This window comes from Cyclopterus lumpus, chromosome 12 (genome assembly GCF_009769545.1).
Source record: "Cyclopterus lumpus isolate fCycLum1 chromosome 12, fCycLum1.pri, whole genome shotgun sequence".
Taxonomy (NCBI): Eukaryota; Metazoa; Chordata; class Actinopteri; order Perciformes; family Cyclopteridae; genus Cyclopterus; species Cyclopterus lumpus.
The window spans coordinates 12,109,031-12,135,153 of NC_046977.1; the positions used below are offsets into that span (position 1 = coordinate 12,109,031).

General features: G+C 41.2%; 1 protein-coding gene across 1 annotated transcript; it reads left to right on the forward strand.

Moving 5' to 3' along the window:
* Positions 1 to 293: 293 nt before the first annotated feature.
* Positions 294 to 24,867, forward strand: si:dkey-1d7.3 (transmembrane protein 132D). The gene is made up of 10 exons (XM_034547104.1): positions 294 to 363; positions 3,574 to 4,498; positions 9,533 to 9,679; positions 12,735 to 12,906; positions 15,043 to 15,186; positions 17,591 to 17,799; positions 21,027 to 21,207; positions 21,420 to 21,533; positions 21,642 to 21,833; positions 23,398 to 24,867. Exons 1-10 carry the CDS (start codon positions 294 to 296, stop codon positions 24,865 to 24,867), a joined length of 3,624 nt encoding a protein of 1,207 aa, XP_034402995.1.
* Positions 24,868 to 26,123: the final 1,256 nt, after the last annotated feature.

Below are 26,123 nucleotides of genomic sequence, written 5' to 3' on the forward strand. Positions count from 1 at the left end.
TAGCCGTGCCTGTTGCTGTCCTGCCGTGCCAGCTCGAGCCGTGCGCTCCCGGAGGAAATCATCCCTGTCGTCACTCAGAGGGACCAAAAGAAAGATACGAAACACATCCCAAAACTAGTCCAGAGCCAACAAGACGAAGCTCTATGTGGACAAGGAAGTAAAGCAGCATTTTGTTTTCACTTGAAGAAGTAGAGCATCGTGATTTGCTTCCAGCGCCTGTTCGACTGCACCGAGTCGCCAAAGCTCAACCCGGTGCGCGTGGAGGGCGCAGAAGAACCCGCAACTCTGCTGACATGATGCTCAACTTTCTCCTGCGCTCATTGTTCCCAGTCGTCGCAGTGGCTGTTCTCACTGCTGCTAAAGGTGAGATCTGCATACAGTGCGATGGCTCCTGATGAACTCTTTGAGTTCCTTCATCTGTTGGGTCATGTGTGTTGGAGCGCACCCGAGGAACATGTACATAAATACATAAATAACTGGGTTGGAAGGAGCCTAAGGCTCCAGCTGTGTTGACAGTGGGAACATTAATGTAGATGAAATAAGAAAACATGCTCTTGTGCTTGTTTTACTAGAGTCTCTTTATTGTCCCCCTTATTACAGTTGTGGTATAATCGCACGTATGCACAAACTAGGACAGTTTGCTGACGTTTATTTTAGCCTATTGTTAGCACACACTTTAAAGTAGGCCCACCAGGACTATGAGTTATTGTCTGCATTAGAAGGAGGAGAAGTATAGAACCAGTTTAGAAACTGTTCACGTTGGGATTTAAAAACTATTCAGAAGCAACGAGATCAGGGGACTGGCTTCATGAGGACGGAGGGTCGAGTTTTCCTCTGTTTAAAGATTGTGTGCTGACTACCTCTGTCCATTTCATTGTCCCTCTGTCTAAATGAAAGTGACAGCATGCTCTCCAGTGTGCATCAGGAAGCCTCATCTGTGGGATTAAAGAGGCCCGAAGCTGTGGCTGCACAGCTGTTTCTCTGGTTGTTTAAAGATAACCTGCATTGGGAGCTATGAAGTCACAGTAAGCTGTCTGTCCCTCCGTGATACCGATACCATGCGAAAGACTACTTTCTGAGATTGCCTGCGTTTATATCTATCTGCACATGTTATCTCAGTGTGCCTGTGTCATCATCCACACATTATGCCTGGGACTGCTGCATTTCTGCTAGTGCAGAACTCAGCAGCGCAGCTGTGCTCCTAATTTGTGTCTAAGTGATGGAGTTCAGCCTTTGATACCTTCTCTGCATGTGACCCATGAATATTAATGGGAGCTTATCTCTCAGTCCAGTCAACGAGTCCGTCTGAGGTTGAACTAATATTTACAAAAGTAGTTTACATTATTTCAACTAGTTCTGCTAATGTCACAAGATACTTCAGGGGATCTAGTCACGACTCGCCAAATTGACATCTGATCCATACATAGTATGTTCACTCATGCACAGCATTGTATATCAGCAATGGACTAATTATGGATCTCATATCAGAGGCTGCCACTAAAGCTACTGTGATCTTACTCTTTACTGGCAACGTGAGTGTGTGAGGATTAATTTTAATGTCACTATGTACTTATGAACCATGTCCTTTCCTGGTCACGTTATAGTCGGACATGTCTGAGGATTATTTCCCTCTTTTAGTTCTCTTCATTCCATGAACTGCTTTGACCTGCAGTATCCACTTAAGATGTGATCCGGCCCACTTCATGATGATAAATCTGAACAAGATGAATTTACAAGCTTGAGACTGTATCAACCAATCTATAACTGTGCATGGGTCAGCTAATGTCAAATATTTACAAGTGAACTGAACATATACAGACATCCATTTCCTGCTTGTTAGAGTAACACTGACAATAACATAAACAACAAAGCAGAAACCTTTTCTAAATAATAATTCTCCGATTTAAATCCAAAGTCAGCATTTGATATAAAGAACTTAAATGGATTTATTGATCCTATACAGTGTAAAACTGTGTAGGATTTGGAATCATGTCCATTGATTCTGTTTTTTAAAAACTTTTATATCCTGTTTATGGTTAAAAGCCAGCAATGGTCTAAAAGTGGAAATATCAGATCTGGATCATCACAAAAAGATTAATTAGTGGAACATTGGCCTGGGACCTATTTCACAGGATCTGAAAAACATCATGTCCTTAGTAATGTCTCGTAAAATATCAGTTTACAAATTAGACGATTACATTTTTTGTTCTCATAGCCCCAGATATACAGATTTATAGCAGCAGATAGGAAATAAACCATAGATGTATAATTGGATCACCTTAGTATCGCATTTCATTTTACTTTTGGTTTTCCTTCGTTCTGCAGATATCGTGTGAATGTGATGTGTAGCCGCCAATATCTTCTTTGGCCTTTTAATATGAAACTCCTTTAGGCATCCGTGTTATGGCTGGAATCCAAAGAACAGTTTGTGCGTTTATGAATACAACATTATTTATATGAACTCTGACATGTCTATTTTTTCATAGATTTTCAATCACCTTCGGAAAGACAATTGATTTAGTATAGATGTATTCATGAAATAATTATAAAAAAAATCTGAAAATAATGATGCATCACTTGTAAGACATCTTGGGGGGTGGGGGGAGGTTCTGTCTTGCCTTCGGATAAATCATTTTTGTGAGGGGGAGAAAATCAAATTTGCACATTAATTCTGAAGCACTTGAACACGGAGGATGGCAAATTACCAAGCGTCTTTGACAGGAGGTGGTGGAAGCTGTCACATGCGGCATCCTGTTGTCATCTTATTGAAGTTACAAGCGAGGCTTTTTACCACTCAGACACTGCCTTTGACATTCCCTTTATAGAAGTAGTTAGTTGAGAGCGAGATACATTTAATTTCTATTGAAGCATGGGTATAACTTTGTTACACGTACTACCACATACGAGTTAAACACATCATATGTCTTTGTTTCAGTGCCTCAATGATAACTACAATGGAGGATATAATGTGTTTAATTCCCTGAAATTGAGCCATTAAGCAGCAGTTTGTTATTTGGCTGAACATTTAATGTGTGACCTGTGGATTCACTATAGTTGTTACCATCTGGATATTTGTTATGCCGTTGGAAACACTGTCTTTTTCCATCAGTCCAACTACATTGAGCGCCATCATTGGACTGTTCTATCTGCACTTCATAGAAGTGAATCACTTGGGAAGAGTGTTGGTTTTCGCAGTGAAATGTGCTCAGCATAAAACTGTTAAAAAAATCCCTTCATGTTCTTCGTTAAACAGCGGTTATGATGGTCCCATGAATTAATGATCTAAATGTTGCCGTAATTACTTGTAGAGTTATTTTTACACATTTCACGTTCAAACTTGCAGATCAATCTGTCTCCTTGCCCAGTTTTAGATGCACTATCAAAGGCCAATCCTTTTCATTCCTAACCTCTCACTCTCCTGTTTGTCTCAATTCTTACGCTCCTTACGATTTTGTGCGTGGCAACTGTATGAATCATAAGAGCACATTTCAGACCCAACACTGAAATGTTGAGTTTAAGCAACGGTGGAGTCGTTAATGTGCTAATCTCTCTTTGCAAATTCTCCCCTCCCAGTTGCTGAAAGTCAGAAGGCTGCTGTGGACAACAGGTTATCCTCCACCCCATCGCCAGTTCATCCCACCATCAACTTTCAAGTCCTCAATGTGGATCATGTGTTTTTGAGGCAGGAAAGTCCAGAGTCATCCAGGAACTCCAGCCTGAAGGCTCAGACTCAGACTTTTCTCATTACTGGTAATGGCGCTGGGCTCCAGCCAGCTGTCAACTCTTCATACGGCCCCCTGAGTGTGGATGCCCCGATTCCTCCAGATCTGCTCCTCAGTGGGCGCAGGATCCTGCCCGTCATTCTGGTCCGCAAGGTTCGTTCCTCATCCCCTGTTGTCAAGATTCTCTTTCACATGCCCACGGAAAATGACATCACTTTTGGGCAAGAAAGGATGGGGTCTGAAGACGATAATGGCAGGAAAAGCGCTGGAGCCAAGACAAAGGACCGAGCTCACTGTGTGACTGCTTACGCCTTCTGGGAGACGAGGGAAGTTCGTGGGGCATGCCTGGTGTTTCCGGGTGGATTCTGTGTGGCACAGCTTCGGCCAGAAGCGGCGTGGTTCAGCTCAGGCAGCCGATCAGGCAGCTCTAGCAAGGAAGCAGGAAGAACCGAAGGAATTAAGGGGCTTCAGGGGAATCTTGTGGAAGTCTACTTCCAGAGTCGGAGGGATCGGACAGGCCAGTGTAACCCGCAGGATAGCCTGCAACGTGTAGGAGTAGGAAGAGGAAGAGACTCTGGGGGATCAGGGACACCAATGAGGCGAATAGGAAGTGTCAATCTGCTCAAAACTCTGCCAGGGAACCCCACCTATTTTCGACTGAGGCTGGGAGGCGCCTTGGTGATCCAGACTTCTTCCAAGCCCCTGAAGGCCACAGACATTGCAACTTTCTATGTCTTGCTGGCGAGCACATCTACCCTGGAAACCTTTACTCTCAGGTGAGAGATCTTCACTTTTTATTTATCAGGAATTGTCTGAAACTATACTTGTTCACTGAGCTGTGGCGGTTTAACAGGGGGGTATGTGCTGGACTATTTATTGGCCTTGAGCAGTTCCTGAAGTCTTCTCTGTGCCTCACAAGACTCAATGCTAAAGACATATTTCGATGCATAACCTCTTTGTAAAACCCTAAAAGAAGACACAAAGTGTTGATTAGTGAGCTTTCGAGGTACTGACATGTGGATTTGACATAGCCAGACTAGCCTTTCCCTTGTTTTCAGTCCTTATGCTTATTATATTTATTGGACTTGAGAGTGGTATCAGTCTTCTCATCTAACCCAAATTTCTCAAACTATTCCTTCACACCACATAACAAAGTCCTGTGGCGTTTTGTAGACATGCAGTGTAAGACATATTAACTTGTTTATTACTCCTTAAGAATTCTTGAACTGTGCATCACAGCTTGGATATGGACCTGACCTCTATTGTTGCATTTTACATTGGCCAAGTATTTTCGTGCAAGTCCAAGTCAGGTCTTTAGTCATTTGACTTACTTCAAGTTGTCTTTTTGGTTCAAACATTTTTCAACCAAAGTTGTGTGAGGCTATACAAGACATGTGTTGTACTACTCCTGGTTCTAGTAACATGAGACCTGAGTGATTTATTTCTGATTTAAATCTTTACATCAAGTGAGTCAACTCTCCCAGCTGTTAAGTTTATCTCTGGTTCTCATTTTTGTGACCAAAGTCTCACATCTTATGTCGATAGTCCTGACTTATACATGACATGTTTTGGTCATTTTTAACATTCATGCATTTTTATGTTGGGGTTAGACCCACTTAAAATGAATTCTGCCAGTTGTTTTGCATGTATTGTGGTGATGATGTTGTCAGATTTGGATAGCTAAGTAGCTAGTCTTTAAGCCACAAAGTACCTGCAACTTTGTTAAAGAATAAACTAATATTACAGGATATCCACATTACACACTGCAGTATGCCATTATCCCATTTTGACTACAGTACCTAACTAAAATAAAGCTTAAGGGTTTAGTTTAAGATGTCATTCACGGAAAACATAAAGATTATTCAACTATGTTGCTGAGTCTGCAGAGGCCAAGAGTTTAGTAGGAGTCACATAAAATTTAATTGAAACATATGAAGCAGAAAAAGAGACTAAAACCAAGTTGAATCATTATGATGAACGGTATATTTGAGTATCTTCATGAATGATAAGCTCCATGCATTTAAATGGTTACTTAAGGCACTTAATACTGACGGGGGCTCGCCATCAAGGCAATTCCGTAAAAATGCCAGAGCGCCAACATGACTTGTGTTGTTTGCCAGTTTCAATGGCTTCATAAATTACTGACATGTTGTATCCTGTCTACTTCTACTTCTCAGTTAGTGGGGGAGTTATGGAGAGCACTCTTCCATAAACAGGGAAATAATTGGTGAATGATTCACCGGTTTCCATATCTCAACATCCCACTAAGGTTTCAACAAGGTTCTCTGGGTATTTGACTTAATAAATAATACATATATATAATGGAGCAGGAAAACAAATAACTAACATCTAACCTTTTACCTCACTACTGTAGGTAAAAGTGAAGTCAATATAAAAGCAGCCCTGACACTAGCAGTTCAATCTGTTTCAAAGTTTCTACTTGCTGCCTTTTGATGCAAATCACTGAGTGGAGTAAAATTGTTTTTATCAGATCAGTAAAGTGTAAAGCCATCACAGCGAGGTTTGCGTTTCCAGTCTTTACTAAGCTTAATGGTTGTTTTTTTAAAACACAAGACACATTTTTCTCTTAATCCCATGATTTAGTGATATCATGCTGCATGCAACATCCAACCCCTGCAGTAATCTGCGGCGGGATGCAGGCAAATGACGAGGAATGTGAAGATATGCGTATTAATCCATAAGGGCCCGTAGTTTAACCTGTGGCTGTGGCCATACACAGACACAAACATGCCTGCACACACAAATCCAGTGACCTGAATGTAGCTCTGCTGATATTGTTGAAATTCCGTGAATAAGATTTGGTAGAGATACGCTGACCCTTCAACATCTGCTGTTGTTTTGATTATTTGGAAGGATTTACAGCCACTCCACCTGATTCCCCCAAACTCTGACTCACTGACCGCACCAAGAAGTCCCCCCAGTCAGGCCTGTGATTTCAGTCCGTGTATTTCTGACCTACTGCCACATCCAGAATGAGATTGGACAAGAAGAGGGGACTGAGTCCAGCAGTTAAGTCCAAGTGAAGGCTTGCAGTGAGGAGCTTGGCAAAGTGATTGATTCCTCCTGGGAGAAATCCCTCCTCTACTTCACTCTTTGGCCCAAGATTGAGTCCACTCCAGCAGGGTTAGGCCAGATAATCTGCGGCCCTGATTGAAAATGAAACAAGAGGTTAACCCTTTAGGGGAGAGATGATCTGGGCTGACTGCCAGGGTAAACCATGTAGATGTGTGTGTGTGTGTGTGTATGTGTGTGAGTGTGGTTTTTTCAAGGCCATTATACGCACCTGTTAAGTGCACAGACAGCTTGTGAACTCAACATTTGTTCATAAAAATCCTCTATTTTCAAAATTCTCCATCATATGGAAATATGAACATGTCATCCCCTTCAGGTAAAAAAAGTAACATCAGATATGGAAAATATGCAGCGTACTCATTTACAAAAAGAAAAAGTCCTCTATCCTTACCTGCATCAATGCTTAGAATGAGTAGGAAAACAACAGAGTTTCTCCAGCTGTCACCTTCTAAAAGAAAGAAAGATTGACAGAGTTTGATAAAACAGGACTGAAGAGTCGTTAACTTTACCGGTCGATATCCATTCTGCTCCCCCCCGCCCACACACACCTGTGGTCATGAACTCTGGGTAGTGACTGACAAAGAGACGAGGACAGAAGTGGCCGAAATGAGGTTTCTCCACGGGGAGTATCTTGTCTCCTTGTGGGCAAGAAACTCAGTGATCCAGGAAGATTGAGTTACTGCTCCTCCACACTCAACAGGAGCATGTTGAAGGGGCTCGTACCCCCGGGAAGGATGGTCATCGGGTGCTTTTGTCACTGGACCAGCAGCAAGCAAAAGAGTCGATGGATGTAGGTAGCTCAGTAAGATCGTGACGTGAACACATATGTATTGTATGTTACAATTGTTCATAATTGAAACACAATCTTTAATCAGAATAACTTTTTAAGTAGAAAAAGACAAAAGTTCTGACATTTTTTCAAATTGAGGTCTCAGGTTGTCAAGTGCGTCTTTGTTGAATCGTTAGCTTGTCAATTTCCTCCAAGGATCAAGTACTTGTGTGTGTGTGTGTGTGTGTGTGTGTACTCGCTTGCATACTGTGTTTTGTCTGACAAACAACTCTCACCTTGACCCTGTCTCAATGGTTATTGATCAGTCTGGTTGCTGTTTGATTACAAATCAGTATTTGTAAGTGTGTGCTGAACATGAGGGCATGCATACTTACCCTTATTGTAGCATGACTAGATTAGAAGTGTCTCTCCGTCTGTCAGTTTTAATATGATTCAACTATTTAGTTACTGTTTTGCTGCTGAAATGGTTGAAACAGATGCAAAGACAGACTGATGTAAAATAGCGGGTTACCCCCTATAAACCATTACTGGGCAGCAAACTGTGAACAAAAAAAGATGCGTTTCGACAATCTTTCGACAGTCTTTGTTCGTGGTATATTCATTTAATATATCATCATAGAGTGGATGGGCTAGAGGGCCGCTGCTAGGAAGAAGAAAACTGAGACTTCTAATACATCTTATATGTGTGCCTCGACAATTACATTTCTTTTAGACACAATTAAAGTCTAAATTTGTCCTTCCCCGGTACCAATTGATGGGAAAAGTGGCTACGTTTTAATGGTATTTTGAGTGTGTTTACTTAATGTTTTTGTTTCTGGTCTTATTTTGAAAATAATCATCCTCTCATGGCCACAGTCTACCCGTTGTCACATGGATGCCGCACATCTTCTTAAGGTTGTTTCAGCGACTACAATCAAGCGCCATTCGCAGTTTGCAAACCGAATATGCCACCTTATCGAGGCTGAGGTTTTTCAAATCATTCTCAGTGTGAATATCCTGCTGACAACAGCGCGGGAGCTGAGTGATGCTCATGAGTGAGCATGAGCTGAATTCCCCCTGGAACTTTTCCAGCACCTCGTTGAATCCCAACCATGAGGAAATTGGCCTGTTTTGGAAACACACAAGGCTCCCCGCCTGTAGCTGGGCGTCTGTGTGAGTGTAGATTAGTGATTCATTGCATTTTAAACATGGAACAGAAACGTTTCGTGTCCCTCTATTCACTTTTGAGCCTAATACTTAAATAACTGCTCTATGACCCTATCCAATGATATTTGACGCAACGATTTAGCGGAGAGACATCTGTTTAAAAAAAACCCAAAGGCTTTATGATTGTTGGTCCTCTAGGACTGTCTGGTCCATTCACATTATTTACAATAAGCCCTCTATCTCTCCGCGCAGAATGATGTGTGTGTCTGATTAACTGATTCCCAGTTGTCCCAAGGGCTAATGGGAATAAATACCCCTTCTAATCAGTCTGTGGCTGACTCACCTCGTTAGGAACGACACGGACGACTAAAAACATCAACGGACGCACACAAAACGCACAAATACACATTATGCATGTATAATTCTTGATATGTTCATGAGTATAATACATATATCAAACAACAGATGCAAAAACACGGTGAACATATTTTACAAAAGACACAAATGGTAATAATTCAAGTACTTCTGTTCGATGTTTGAGCATTATTATACTGTATTGTACCGGGTCCTGGACGGCTCATATTGCACAAAATGGCCTTGAGGTAGTACAACTTTTGTTTTTGTATATTAAAAGAATCATGAAACTTTCTTTAGTCTTTTACTTTCCGCAACTGGCATCAAACGTGAGTGAGTTAATGAGACATCTCGTGACTAACATTCACGCTTTGCACTAACTGGATCACGTCCTTATTCATTTATTTATTTATTTTTTTCACTGCAGGGCAACAGTGAAAGCGGGCCTGTCATTCAGCGCGGCGCGGCCCAGTGACACAGCGCTGTGGGACATCGTCGTGGAGCCTGGCAGAGAAGCGACTCCCAATACTGACTCCGTCGTCTGCCAGAGGAAGGTTGCTTTCACCGCAAAGAGGTCAGGCGTGTACTTTCCCCACACATGGAAAAAACACACTCTTTGTCTTTATTTTCTGAGATATCAATAAACTGACTGCTACCGTGAAGAAAATTAATGAGTTATCATGAAAACACCACGTTTTACAGGAAAGGTAATTATTTCTGGCGTTGGACACAGTAATGTAAAGACTGTAAGCAGTCAAGTAAAGCACATTAGTTTTTGTCTGTGTAAAAAACTGTGTTACTATATCAGTTTTCATGTAGAAGACTTGCTTTTGTCCGCAGAGGTAAGAGAGTAACCATGCACATCTCCAACAATCAGCATTAGAAGAAATTAGTTTTTAAAATGTATACCCACTCTGATTTTTGAAGAGCCTTTTCTGTGAAGGGGTTCTTCTACACTTCTAAAAATCAGCAGAATATTACAGTGATCCTGCAGGAACAAGAACACTGTAAAATCATCACAATGAATAAATCCAAAGCAACATATAAACAGTTTAGAGTAGTTATTTGTGTTGTTTGAATCATCAGTCGCCAGCTGTGTTTATCTTTCATTAGGATGCAATGAAGAGGTTAATGAGACACAGCAATGTTCAAAAATAAAAGATGGATAATTGGGGCTTCTTGTTCGAAAATCTGAAAAAACTCAGCTTTCTGAGTTCCTTTGATTTTCATTATATTTTCCTAAAATACTTCCTACATATATTATCTCAATCTATAGCCTTATTTTTCATTAGATAATATCTATATTTCTTATCTTATCTGATATTATTAAATGAGGTGGTCAATTCGGAACTTAATTTACTAAAGAATAAAGACTGAATTCCTGTTCCCATTAGTGAGGGGATGGTGACTAAAATACAATGTAAATGAGTTATTCTACCTTAATGGACTTCATTCGAAATGAACATAGGACCTCCACAGTGTGAGCTAGCTGATACGCACCAGTTATTTTCAACAGTTTTGCCTGACGTTGGTGGCGGCACACACACCAACAGCCACCTCTGCCCAGCAACCTCCCGCCCACACAGGCACACAGCAGCCGCCGGCCGCCCGACCCACTTATGTGTAATCATTCATAATCACGGCTACGTTATCCAGGCTTAAGCGCTTGCACGTTCAGAAGGGGAGATTAGGAAGGAGAGATATTCCAAGTTGTGTATCTCTTGTGCTGAGCCCCCCACCAGGAAACACACACACACACACACACACACACACACACACACACACACACACATGCAAGCCCACACACACGTACTCCCACCACTGTGCTTTGAAGTGATGATACGTCCAGGGGTTTAACGTCCCCCCTAATAGACGGATTTTCAGGAAACAGGGACATTAACCCCTTCTGTGTTTCTCGGTCTCGCTCTCACGCACTCTCTCGCAGTATTTTCTGTGTGAATCATTTCTATCAGTTTAAAATCAGTCCATTTTATTGAAGAAAATACAAGACAAAGAAATGTAGTAGACATTTTAATTGGACTACATTCGGCATTCTTTCAGGCATATTTGCCCGAGACACACGTGACTTCATTTGAAGTGAGTCTCTTGATCATTAACGCTACGCTGATTATGAAAGACATTTTCGTAAATAGTATTATTTGCTTCCTAGTTAACGAAGTGAATAAGCACATTTCCCAAACGTCTCCTTTTTAAAAGTGTGAGATTTGTTTGGTTGTTAGTGAAATGACTCTCTTTGAGGAGCTTCAACGTGGTATCGCTGACCCTGTGTGAGCAGCAGGACAACGTCGCCATCAGGAGAAGAGAAACATGTGAAACACTTGAACTCAGCTTGAATTGCGAGTCTCACACTCATATTAGATAGCTTTTTGGTTTTCTAATATCTGCGGTCAGTACTTTGAATCTCTAAACCACGCAGTCCAAAGCTTATGGATACACACAGGCAAACTCCTTGAGTTCCTTTAGTGTTTCTGTATGTTTTATTATATTTACATACCTTTCAATTTTTAAAAATGTGAGTTTTAGCCATGTACGGGAGAGGTTCATTGTTTTGCTTTATGCAAACTGTTGCTCCACTTCAAAGTGCTACGGATCCATTCACATTCTGCACTTTTCCCCCTTTGATCTGTTCCTGCTGGCAGGTACTCTCTCCAGCATCAAATAACATCACATGCCTTTTCTTTGACAATCCTTTGACCAGAATACTCAAATGGCTCAAGTCTCTGCTGGCTCACTTAATCTTCCTTCCACACTCTCACCTCATTCTTCCATCAGCTGATGGAAATGAGACCTCTTGTGGTTTGCACTCGCTTTTGGTTTTTAAACTCTACGGTTTGTTTTTCCACAATAATTCCTTTTTATTTTCACAGGCAGTCTCTTTACAAATATCTACATTCCTCCCCCATGGCCCGCGAGAGAGTTCACAGCTCATCTCAGATCCTTCTGCATTGAAGGATCTTTATTTCTTCACACCAGTATTCTATAAAAGAAAGTGCAATATGACAATAACAAATAATAGGCAGGTAAACATTAGGTTTTTGTTCAAATGTCACCTGCTTGACTTTTTTAACTGCATTGCTTCATGGCGCAATCACCATAAATACCCTCCAAATGAACGACTTATTATATTATAATTTATTCAATGGGGATTGTGATTAAACTTGAACTGTAAGTTGTAGTCCATGTTTCTTCACTCTCCACAATCAAAGCTTTCATATTGTATTTTCCTGAAATACATAACCATGATTTTTCTACCCCCATAAGTCTGAATAAATAGTGAATGTTAAAAAAAAGAAGACCATTTTCATCCTCCGTAATAAACATTGCACTCATAAGCATTAAAGATAATCCTACAGCCTGACTTGGTCTGGTATGACCAGTAGCTTATGGTGGCTAATGCTAGCTAGCAAGAGTATGTGGGGTCGTGGACATTACTCAGTTCACTGACTTATAAACTCTTTAAACATATATATATATATATTTGACCTCTGCTTTAGCATTTGTCATGTTATCATAATGAGCCACTTGTGGCTGTATTGGCCGTCTTTCATGCCACGGCTTGCTTTGACTTGTCTAAACCTGTTGTATTTTGAAATGCTATCTCTAAACAGGGGTCTTCTGGAGGTTTTACAACTGGACTTTGTGCCAAAAGATGTTTCGGAGCAGGCTGAGAGTCAGACGGTCTCCTGGCGCCTGGAGTTGCCAGGGAACATCAAAGATGTGGGCATAATGCGGATCTACACAACTCAGAGAGATTATGTGGGGCTGGCACCTCTGGTCATGGTGAGGACAATATCTGTATTCATTTCTGTGTTGTTAAACATACTAACTGACATAGAAACACTGCATTACCCGCAGTGTGCGCAGTGTTAGTGTGATCTATTGCAACGTTATTGATCCCGATGTTCAAGGAAAGAGGAGGCCCTATTAAGTGCACTAAGGATAAGGAGAATCTGTTAGTTATAGACAGCAGGTAGAATGTCATGCACTACACTCCTGATGACTCCATTGACTCATAAAACGAGAGGAGACCATTATAAATTCACAGTTTTAAGTTTAGTAAGAAAATGTCAGTAGTGGCCTCCTGGATGTAGAGAAGAGTGTTGCATCTGTTGGTCGTACAGATGTTCCAATCTTTGTTGTAGCATCTGGATGAGTTCAAACTCCGACATCATTGGCCTCCTTGAAGAAATGCCCACTCATGTGCATGCTTTTATCCAACTAAACTCTCGCACATTCTGTTCACATTCCTTTTAAAGAGTATACTAACAATACCATGTTATTAGCTAGTCTTGTTACCAATTAATTGATATTATTTTCTCTCCATTTCAAATGAATACAGGTCTGCACTGCACTGCAGAGTTTGATAAGTTTCAAATCACCTCTGCTCGTTTGCAAAGACATTTTATTATTAATGAAGCATGAACATTTCTTTTGATGCCTTGACTGATTCCCTGCTGCTGTGTTTCTTTGTCTTAGAAACCTTTACATCTGAATGTAACCGTCAGAAATTACGTGCACGGTGGATTTCTGCCTCGCAGCAAAGAAGGCTGTGTGATTGATTTCCTGCCCTTTGTTTGTAGTGTTTGCATGGTCTACCCATGTCATTGAAGTGTTCATCCCTCACAATAGCAAGGTTTACCACTGAGTTTAAAGATAACCCTGTTTTCAGAGAAGAAACAGATTTAAAACTGAGCTGAACTACTTGATCACTCTGAGCCAGATTACCGCGGAGCTAGCGGAAACATCAGAAGTCGAGATCTGCCAGCACCACATAGTGCTGATATGTCTTTCTGATTTTGTGCTACCCACAATGCAGTGGCTTATGTTTAGGTCCGTGTCGCAGTCTGAACTAGAGCATGTCCTTTTTGAATTGCGGTCGGCAGCTGTCAAGCCAACAGAGTTCAGACTATGAAGCTGCCGGGGAACATCTGCCAAGTGTTGTCTCATCCACAAGCATCAGGAAGGGGAAAAAAAAGATCACCCAGAGCTCCTTACATTCACACAGCCTCTACCTATAATAGATTAAAAAGACCTTAACAGAGATCTTTTAAACTGCAAAGTAGTTGTAAATCCATGTTGAAGGAGGAGTTTAAGTGTAAGAATAAAGCTACATCAGGCTTGATGTATACAAGCTAAGCTGCTGCTCAACATTGATTAAAGATGTACTGTACAAGGTGGGTAAATGGGTCTTTAAGTGGTTATCTACGATATGGATACAACCAAACAATCGAGGATCTATTTGCATCCAGTTGTGTGAGTTTGTGAGAGACAGACATGTCATGTATAATATCATCTCAGAGAGATTTTGTTTCGAGCCCATCTGTCCAGTCTTGCATCAGTGTGATTTAAACGAATCAAGTTTGTGATCCTGCGAGTGTTTTAATCTCTGTTAGTCTTGTTACAGTAGCACTCTCTGCCTGTCCTCCCTGCCCCCATACGAATAGTGATGATCGGTCAAAGTGCTAATACCACGCTGCAAGAATACTCTGTTACAAGCAAATCCTCGCATTTGTGAAGCTGTAACCATGATATGTTTTTGCGTTAAAAATCGGACTTAAACGATTTGGCAGTTCATTTTCTGTCAAACAGTCAGTAAAGTGTGTAAAGCATGCATACTTTCTAGATACTTTCACCCTCATAACAAAGCAGGCTAGTTGACGGTTTGGGATTTGGATAAATTCTGCTATGTTTTATTCTTACCCACAGCTCAATTACTAGTCACTTACGGGCTCAGGTAGTAGCTCCTCATGAAGGTATAATACACCTTCTTCAACATAATTACATCCAATGCTCTTTATTATTAAGAGGATGAAGAATAATTAATCTCAGCCTTCAACCTTTAAACGACACTAAAACATATAATAATGCATCCACAAGTGTGTCCTCTTCCTTAATGTGGCCCTCCTTTCTGCACAGAACACTGATATCTTGAATACTGCTGTCCTGACGGGTGAAACGGTGTCGGTACCTCTGAGAGCTCTGGCTATCGAGGCCGATGGCTCAGTCAAGGATGTGACCAACTACACCAGCTGTAGGTCTACGGAGCAGGATGTCCTCAAGGTAAATCAATTTAACAACACTCTTAATCAACTGGGATTGAAATACGTACTGTAATCATTTCTGTCTCGCTTGTAAATGTATTTGCTTCACTAATGGAAAAATTAAGTGATTTAGCATTTGTGATCAGGCTCAGCATATACCTTGTTTTTTGCTCTAGAGCAACTGCACTGCCAGCATTATGGAAATGCATGTACATGCAAGTTCAAGGTGAGATATTTAGTACAAGAGACAGAGTGTCTTTTTAGTGCATCAGTTAATCCTAAGTAATGTTTATGCACAGATAATACAAAATGTCACTTTTTAACAACGAAAACAGATACAAACAATTGTGTATAACTCTCAAGACATTTTATTTCACTGTGCCATCATACTCGACAGGTCCAGCTCTCGTCTGAGTGTGAGTGTGTCAAAACATTGTGGGTAAAAGCAGCCTCTTCCATATGTCACTCGAGACTGAGCCCATGATCCCAGCACTCAGTCCACAAGCCCAGTGATTTGACCTTCATGTCATGGATCTGTGTTACTGGGACAGTAGGAGCAAAAAGAGGGAGACAGGGAAGAGAATACCAGAGAGGAAAAAAAGGAATGAAATGATTTTCCATTAGACAACAAAGCAGCGGAGGCGGTGTGCTTAAGTGTGTGAGCTTAAGAGAGTGGGAAAGAGCCAGAAATAGGGAGACTGTGTTTGTAAGGATTTTCTGTATCAGTAGAGGAACTTAATACAGTTATTATTGTATCTCTGAATGGATCTCTGAATGGACTCTTACTCTTCCTGCAGTCATTGACCCCTCTTAGAGCAAAACCACCAACCTGATGGATTTGGTAAAGATTGAAGCCACAAAACATATCTTTCATACTATAACTGCCATAAGGGTGAATCTCTATTGGGATCGATTCACATACAAACTCATATGTTTAGCGAACACAGGATTGGTTGTGTGTTGTTGTGTGGTTGTGTGTTTGACCTCTTTAAAGAAACATGTATTGATTTTTCTTTCCCACTCAGGAGCAACAAACAGGCTGACATATTAACATAATATAACATTATGAACTTGTTCTGTGGATCAATCAAACAGTTGTCTATTTTCACATTTAGCAAATGACGGCTGTCAAAACAAACCAAAACAATGAGCCGGAAGTCCTTAATTAGACCCATATTTAAATGTATTGATTGGTGAAGCTTCAACTGCAAAAGATGCATACTTTACACTTTTATTGACCCTTTCAAATACATACAATTAAAGAGATGTTAAAACACAACTTGGAAAAACAGCTTTTTATGCTATGTTCCTTATTTCTTTTGAAGACATAAAAGCACATTTTTCTTAAACACTTTGACTGCTACTTGTAGTTGTTTTAGATGCAACAATCTCAATCTACAGTGCACGTAGACAGGAGGCTGGCCACCAAATAGTGAAAAAAGGAATTGCTAAAACAATGGCCAAGGAACATTTTAAACTGTAGGAAAAAGAATGACTTGAAGGTTTGGATTGTGTTGCTTTTGATCAACATGTCTCATTACTGAGCTGAAAAAGAAATTGCTTAAAGAGTTTATTTTCTGACACCCATCTACAGTACATATGGTGGCACTGGAGACATTAGACATGTTGGTCCACATCACGTGGCCTGATGGGAAAATGTCTTCACAGACTCCCTTAGGATTTCCACATGAGTTCATGTCGACTTCCCTCGGTAGTCATTCCTCCCTCTGCTTTTTTCCTCACTTTTCCCACCTCCCCCTACTTTACCTCCCTCTCTCCTGTGCTACACTCCACTCTACAGTCTAGTGCCCTCCAATTACCGCTGTGGAGCCACTGGTTTGTTAAGATAAGTGAGGCGGCAATGGAGATAGGCTTCCAATCTTAAATAAAACACACCAACTGTGTCTCACCTCATTGCTCCCGCCTACCGTACAGCACTACAGGAACAGCCATACGGCAGATGTAGTTTATATTCCACAGCAGTTTCATAGAGACCCTTGGTCATGAATTTACATGACATCTACAGACAGAAACACAGGCCAGACTTTGGAAGTTGTACAAAATGTATAAAATGTGTGTGTTTGTGAGGTTCTTGCTCATTTGCATTGGTGCCTCTGTTCAGCCTCTACTCTCCTTGTCAGTTTTTATACTAAAACTTTCTTATTCACTTTCCACGGGGCTTCACATGAAAAACACCTCCTCTTGTTATTCAGTTCCACCTCTAGTCCAGTGATTCTGAAGTGATTGTACTTTTTTTTTTTTAATTGCTGTCTTGCCTTATATCATGATGTTTTCAGAGTGACCGACTGGAAGGAGGAAAGGAACGTCATCTGACCGTCTAAGCTTTCGGACCCGATTCAAACCCACGACATTGCCTCATTCACCTTTTCGTTTTTATCTTTTTTCTTCTCCGCCTCGTCCAGGTGTCAGAGCGATGTGAATATGCGTATGTAAACGGGAAGGAGACAAAAGGGAGGAGCAGGGTGATGCTCAACTTTACTTACGGTTTCCTGACCGCCCAGCTGGAGATGAGTGTATGGATGCCCCGTCTGCCCTTGCTAATTGATGTGGCCGACCCCGAGCTCAGCCAGATCAAAGGCTGGCGAGTCCCTGTTACTACAGGCAGCAGGAGGTAAGGCCGGGCCAGTTAAGCGTCAAACAGTCGCATTACTATACATCTGTTATATAGAGTTTTTGGTATCATGATTGTAAAACTGTAGACGCAGCACAGTGTTACTGTACTGTATGAGTTACATATACTAGAAGCATGTATAGTAGGCATAAGGGAGGCCAAGGTTTAAAGACCTTTTCAATATATTTGTTTGGCCTACTTAATAGTTATGCCACTTCCATAGTTATTTTGTCTCTAACCACGATCTTTTCCTAAATCGTACCAAGCAGTTCTGTTGCATAAACATAACCCGAGTTGTTTCCTGTGAAGACAGAAGTTTATTTTGAAAAGACTGCATGCGCATAATAAGAGGACATTGACAACTTGTTAATGCACAAAAAACTGGAATTACATTTTCTAAGATATGATGCAAACCTTTATATGAGGATACAAATCAGATCAATAACAGATAACTAACATTAGACATGTCTTCTTAATTGATTTGAATTGCCTGTTTATTGATTTTAAAAACACAAGAATTGTGTTTCCCCCCGGACTTATTTCTACTTAAGTCATCTGACTTAAATCCAAACCCAAAGGGCTTAATGTAAGAATATGCAGTAATAATGAATACATTCATACATTTTTCAAAGTTCAAAGTTCAAAGTTAGCTTTATTGTCACTTCTTCCATTTGTGCAAACATACAGAAGATCTGAAAGTACGTTTCTCTCCTGTCCAACATAAAGTGATTGTAGTAATAATAATAATAAATAAAAGTAATAAAGTGCAAACAGTTAACAACAACAACAAAGAACATGTAAACAATATATAAAGCAGCATTTGACATATGAGTCTACTTTAGGAGTGGGAGAGTGTTTTTGTGTTTTATGTGGCGTTTTTAATGTCAGCAATGGGTATTGAAAGGGTTGCTCGAGACCATCTCTAGTTATGACAGGAAATGTCATAACTAGAGCGGAAACAATCTCTGATGCATCTTATTGGATACGCCTCTATTAAATGTACTGTATTTCCATCTCGGTGTGACAGTGCCACGCTCGATCCCAACCTCCCCCCTCCCGCTCTCCTTTCATCTCATGGCTGCACTCTGATAGGCTGATGCACCTGAAGTGTATTTTGGACGCATTCCATTGTGCTGTCTTCATAGAAAAGTTGGATTATGCATTTCACCTTTTGGAGATATTCAAAAGGCGACAGCATCATCCGCGGTGATATATAGTGAATTAGCCATGCATAAATCTCATTGAGTCTTTGTGGAGTTTGAATAATTAGTTTTTGTTGAAACAGTGTTAGAGAGATGTGTATTCAGCTGGATGGTCATTTCTGAATCTGTAGTTACTGGTGATATTGCACTGGATAACAGCAAATAGAGAGGTGTGTCTCTAATATCTGTATAGTGTAAATACAATCAGTCATAAAAACATCCCGTTTGTGTTTGGTGCATTAGTGGGTAGGACACTGTGGAGGCAACACAGTTGCCCTGGAGACAAAGGTTAGTGGAATTTCACTCAATACTTACAGTAAAGTCGTTATTTTCCACTCAATACTAATGATGATGGTAGACTGATGGGCTGTTTTTTTCTCAAGGTTAAATACTCTTTGAGGCTTTCATTTCCCATAACATTCAATACCCACAAACAGATACTGGGAATAGGTCAGAAATGTGACATTTTTTGTGGCTATAGTAACGACCAGTCGGGGCTCATGCGGATGCTGAATGTTCTCTGCAAGGCTTGCGGTGTTACTGCGTACCACAGTGTTAGACATGAGCATTCTTTGTGGCAAAGAGGCAACTGGGATTTCTGTCTAATTAATAGTGACAAAATATACTGGTACTAAACTTTGGGACAGCTTCTTTTTACTTTGAAACTGTGGATTAATGAAACATCCTCACTCTTGCTTTGCTCTCTTTTTCTTTTCTTTTTTGTGTGGCTACCATCAGGTTGTAAAACATTATGATTTCCAGGGAAGATGGATTGAAATAAACACTTGTAATCAGTTATAACAAAACTAATTTGATTAATACTAATAGCACAGCATGTAATGGCTCAAGGGTCATTAACAAACTAATACAGAAGTTGAGTAACCATGGCAAAGAAACTCAAGATGTTGAGTGTTAGTCAGCTAGTCAGTAAGTACACATATGCAAATCAAATATATTGCTGATGCTATGGTTGCTGATATTTTAAAGACTTATAGTTGAAACAAAAAAAGATGAATTAAATAATATAGAGAGAGAATTTAGTTGGAAGAAGGATGGAGGAAACATTTAGTTTGCTGTCTTGTGTCTCGCTTATTTAATTCAAGCAGCATCTCCATCACAAGTAACGCTCTGACCGTAGGCTATATAATAATTATGTTTATTTGGACTGTAGCTCCTGACAGTAGAAAGCATACCCACTGCAGACAGCACACCTGTGGTGCAGTGTGTGGCGGGCCAGCTGTGCTTATGAAAATTATACAGAATGATCATTGCTGAGGGGTTTGTGGATGGTTCACAGCTTAACCTCTATCACCCACAAACAAACCAGTTGGCTGTGAATCCTGGTTAATTCAACTTAAATTAATTTAGAAGTAAAGGTCACTCGGCAAATGTTTTGTGCCTCAAAGGCGTCAACAACCCAGCTGCAGGTCTCCAGTATTGTTCCTGAAGCCTCTCTGCTGGCAACTAGAAACCCCATTTACGAATTCACATCGCAGATTAACTGCTTGATTTTGTTGTCATTCATTATTTAAATAAGGAGATATCAACATTTGTAGTTTGCATATTTCTTGTGAATTAGTCTCAGTGTATTTTAGTCAATAATTTAGTAATTCAGTCATTTTGTTGAAGTGTGGAGAAAGATCTACATATCTGTAAATAATTCTCTATTACAAACATGAAATATCATGTTATTCATAGTTTGGTTTTGAAAGGAATAGTTCAGCGGTTTGGAAAAAAACACTTATTTGCTATCTTGAAGAAGATTGGTACGACTTTCATGCCACTAAATAACAAAACTCCAGTCAGCAGGGGGTCAGCTCTTTCATTAATACACTTTGTTTTTTTGTGTTGTTAAAATAATAATTAGTAACATGTTAATTTGTGAGGTGCTGGTCGGCACATTTTGTAACCTTGGGAGAGAGCCAGGCTAGCTGTTTTCCCAGGTCTTTATGCTATGCTACGCTAAAGTATCCCCCTGACTGTGGTTTCACATATGTCATGTGTCCCATTACCTTTGTGTGTCAGGTCGACATGGGACAGCGACGAAGAGGAGGAGATGAGGAAGGGCAGGGGTTGCATGCTGCAGTACCAGCACTCTACACTCAAGGTGCTAACATCATTCATAGCCCAGGCTGATGCTGAGGTGCCGCCTGACCCGCTTACTGGGGGAGAGCCTGTTGAGTTCTTCCTGGGTCCTGATTGGCAGGTAAACACATTTAACAGTCTGACCGAAGCTGACATGCTTACACTTTGCAGCATTCAGGTTATCCAGTCTTTGCTGGACGTGTCAGACAATAGATACAAGTTTCTTGTTCCAAAAAGTTACAGCTAGCTAGACAATAATTCTCATACATTATTTGCAGTAGCTTTGGCTATGGATTTAATATGATCAGCGCTTTTCTCTCTTTTAATTGACAGGTGGATGTGACCAACCTTGTTCGGTCTTCTATAAAAGTGGCACATCCTGATGTAGCCAGAGTGCAGGGTGGGGTGGTGCTGCAGGGACGGGCTGTTGGCACTACTACCGTACAGGTGAGCTATGGCTTGTGTGTGTGTGTGTGTGTGTGGTTTCTAGCAGGTGCAGTACATGGTGATCATGTATATCCATTTGCAGTTTGGATGAGTTATTCCTTGTTGCAGGTGCTGTCCCCTCTGACATCATCGGTCTTGGCTGAGAGGAGCATCAGGGTGGTGGATGATAAAGTGAGCGTGACAGAGCTGGGGGTGCAGTTGGTTTCTGGACTCTCTCTGTCCCTGCAGCTCAGCCCAGGGAGCAACAGGGCCATCGTTGCCACGGCAACCACCCGGGAGACGATCACGCAGCTCAAACAGGTAAATAACTGGAAAATTGTAACACACAAAGCATAAAGCTGTGGGACAGAGCTCAGCTGTTTGTGATGATGCTCGTCTCTTTTGACAGTTTTACAGTTACTCATTTTTAGTCACGCCGCACAAAATGTGACGAACCGTTCAACAGAGTGTGGAAATCAGATGGCATGAGAAATAAACAAAAGCAGTGAGTCATGTATTTAACAATAAATTATTAATTTAACACGCAATTATAAAAGTGTGTTTGCATATTGAGGGATTATTTGTGATTAAGAGTAAATATTATTTCCTTGTATTCAGATATTGAAACAGTGAGCACGGATTTCTAGATAAGTCTGTAGTGATCTGCTCCAGTCTCATTGTATCTATGCGGTTGCTTATGTCTACAGTCTTAAAATATCCCCCTTTTCTTGTTTTCTTGCATTTAACAAGCGAGCCTCATTGGTATTCACCAGTGTCTTCCACTGACAATCTTCCTCCTCTCATTACAAGCATGGCCACAGACGCATGTACAATAAAGCATAAATAACATATACACCCCCATAGACCGTTTTAAGACCAACATGCTTATTGCACTGTTAGTAGATAAAAATAAAAAATGATTTGTGTCGCTGCTCTTTGAATTTCCTCCATGCAAATCAAACCTTGTACATACGACTTAAGTATTGATCTTAGTGTTTAGATTTAGGATTTCACACTTAATCATAGTCTGGCTAAAGCCAAAGGAAGTGCCTACATTGTAGGTGTGGTTGAATAAATACAAAATATATATTTCTCAAGACATCTTTAGTTTCTACATTCAATTACACATTTTTGTCATCAGGGTACAGTGTATACCTGTAAAATAAAGTGATCATGCAAGGAATCATAAGGTTCTGAAGAGAAAAGTTACCTGTTGTTGACAGAGATGGTTGGAGAGAATCAAAAGCTCGACATTTGGTGGATGACAGGAAATTATATCTGGACGGAGGACAGGGCAGAGAAGTGGTTGTGAGAGAAATGTGGCAACACTGAATAAAGGAAGTAAAATACATTTAGTGACTGAAGGCACATTTTGTCATCTCATAGTTGGAGATGAAAGTGTTAATAACAAACTATTGGAACCATGCCAGGGCTAAACACCAGTCAATTGTGTCTGCGATGACAAGCTGTTAATGCTCTGCTCAGGGCGATTCATAATGCATTCAAACCCTCAATGTGGGTTAGGTCTGTGGTGACCCAGTGGCTCACATGAGCAACAGGAAATAGGTCATTAATGTGATTGGATTGGCTCTTAACATGACCCTTGTAGCTGCACTTTTTGTTCTTATTTAAAGGGCTTCCATTATACTCTCTTCATTCAGTTTGGTTACATTATATTTCATACCCTGACTTCATAGGACTATAATCTATGGAACAATAGCACCCTGCTGAGTGTAATCATAAAGAGATTAGTATAGGCAATTTAGTGCTATTAACAATCATGGGAATATAGCTCTCACTGAAGGCAGTGGGGAGAATACTGATTGGCTGTGTTCTGAACCGCTTTTCTACATATATTACCAGGTTCTTTCTTTCTTACTTTCAGGAAGCAGCGGTCAGCTGTTGGGTTCAGTTCAGCGATGGCACAGTCGCTCCACTGGAGCTGTTCGACAGCAGCATCTACTCTCTGACGGTCTCTACCCCAGACGATGGGGTGGCCACGGTACGCCGCACCCCGCAGTCCACCTTTTTAGTGGCGCAAGGTGAAGGTGGAGGCCAGGGGGCGCTGGTGAGAGTGGAGATGAGGATCTGTGAGGAATGCCAGAAGTCCAAGAGGAAGAGCAAGTTGGCAGTGGGCAGTGGGCTCCTCAGGATCAACTTCCAGAGTAGCAGCAGAGTCGTAGAAGGACGCGGTGTCGTAAATAATAAAGATGTTGATGGCGGTGCATTAGAATTGGTAGGAGCGCTCAAAACGACACAGCGTGCCAATGTGGATGAATGGTTGTTCAGTAGCACAGTAGTACCCGACCAGGGAGAGTCCACTACCACCCCAACCACGTTTTCAACAAGACCTACGCAGCCATATGTTGTGTTGACTAGAACCACAACCAGAGCTACGAGAAGTAACTCATATACTGCCATTCCCACAACTGCCACGACAACTATGAGCAAAACAAGCTTAAATACATCACTGAGCACTGTCAGACCTAAAGATACCACAGTGGGTTTAGTTAATAAACAAGAGGGGCAGAAGAGAAGCTATGGAAACATGCTTGACAGCCCCAATTCACCCTCAAACAAAGACATCACTAAAGCAGAAGTAACAACCAAGAAGGAGCCTCCTCAATCTAAAACTCCGAAAGTAATTGAGAGCGACCTCATTAGGACATTCAGAGCCATGTCGGACATGGAAATCGGCATGTATGCCTTAGTTGGGGTCTCCTGTATAGCTATCTTGGCTTTTTTGCTCAACTGTGCTTCGTATAAACTATGTTTCCGGAATCAAAAGACGCCCATACAGGCAGGCCCGTTACCCATGGGGGACCCGAAGGACCACAAGCACGACTGGGTGTGGCTGGGAACCAACAGTGATAGCGCTCCTGACCCGGGTGCCCCGGCTCAAGTGTCCACACTCAAGCGCGAGGCTCACCGCCCTCAGGAGTCCCATCATTCCATAGACGCAATCGGCCACTGCAACATGGAGGGCAACCTGCCCACCGTGAGTGTCGCCGCCATCCCCGAAAGAACTGCCACCCTGGGCCGCAGCAGGAACAGCTCCCAGCAGCAGCAGTTTCAGGGAAAGGCGATGGACCCCATGGCGAACCGTTCAGCCACCTTGCTGGCCAGGCCACATCGCAGCGAGCCGCTTCATTCCCCCACCAGCAAGCGGAACCAGGTCCAGTTCACCACCTTCACCACGCTGGACATCAAGCACTTGGCTGCGCTGAAGAAGAATGGCGTGGACTTAAACTGGGCCAACCAGCAGACTCTGCAACACCAGGTCCCGGCCGAGTCCCAGTCACCTTTACCTGACATGCCGTGGCCTGTGGTCAAACCTCTAGGAGAGAACCAGTGAGTGTGTTGGGGGTGTTTCTATGTGTGTGTGTGTGTGTGTGTGTGTGTGTGTGTGTGCGTGTGTATGAGTTAGTAAGAGGGAGAGAGAATAAAAAAGCAACATACACAGCAAGTTCTGATGTAGGTTGTCTAGAAGAAAAGAAGCTGGCTTTGGTTTTTTGATAAAAGATAAATCACTTTAGAGGCTGTATTTATTGAGATTAGATAAAGGACTTTTTATATTAAACTATGTGCTCAGTGAAAGCCTGTAAATAGATTACGTAATCGTCTACCCATGAAGAGCAAGTGTGTTAATTTTTTTAAAGATTCAAAGCTTGATTTTATCCTCAAAATGAAATATTCTTGTATTTGAAAAATATGTGCTCTCCAGATCACTTGTTGTAAATATAAATAGATCTATACTATTACTTATTTCTACATTTCCAACTCAAAACAAATGGATTTTCGTCTCCTTTGTGCAATTGTGTTGCCCTGTAGAAACTGCTCCAGATATTGCTAGTTGTCGGGCTAAATGCAGTTTGGTAGGGATTATTTCTTGTAATTCTATTCTTTTCCAGCCTTTTGTACTTTTTTCTCGGATTCCTCCAGAGAATACCTGCAGAGTCTGTGCAATTTGTCAGAGGATATGCAACATTTATCAGGTTATTTGGAGCAATCTGTCACTGCAGTCGTCACTGGATATTTATTCAAATCTAATGCATGTTATGCAAATATAGTCTGTGCCGCGTTGGAAGTGGACATTGTTTCTGAATTTTTTAACACACTTACCTTGGTCTTCAGGCTCCTCCCTGGGGGCCTGCTTCTACAATCTGTAAAAATGTATAATCTTGCTCTCCTGACAGAGCGATACATATTCAACTGTAAGATTTTTCATGTGTGAATGAAAAATGACAATGCCTTTTGTATGTAAGAGCCTCTTATTTTAAACCAAAATGTAATGTGTATTTCCTATGAGATCCTATCAATAAAGAACAAATGCATACATTTGTTGTATTGAAATTGAATTGAATTCAATCATTGTTTTTAAAGCCTTTAAAATGTTATAGTGCCATTCACGGGAAAGCACAGTGCATGGTTTGGATTAAAGGCTAAAGCTCCTCTATGAATCAGTGGGATTTGATTATGTTTAATCACTATTGAAAGTCATTTAAGGCTGATGTCATCATTCAGCGAAATGTCATACTGACAGCAACCTATTTGAAAGCCAGAGAAAGAGGGAAAAGAGAAAGTGAATCTCATTTTGTGTATTGTGACAGT

Excerpts from the sequence above, each read along its gene's own strand:
- si:dkey-1d7.3 (XM_034547104.1), top strand. The coding sequence starts at position 294 with ATGATGCTCAACTTTCTCCTGCGCTCATTGTTCCCAGTCGTCGCAGTG. Across the intron at positions 364-3,573 it reads TGTTCTCACTGCTGCTAAAG|TTGCTGAAAGTCAGAAGGCT; the intron begins GTGAGATCTGCA and ends CTCCCCTCCCAG. Across the intron at positions 9,680-12,734 it reads GTTGCTTTCACCGCAAAGAG|GGGTCTTCTGGAGGTTTTAC; the intron begins GTCAGGCGTGTA and ends ATCTCTAAACAG.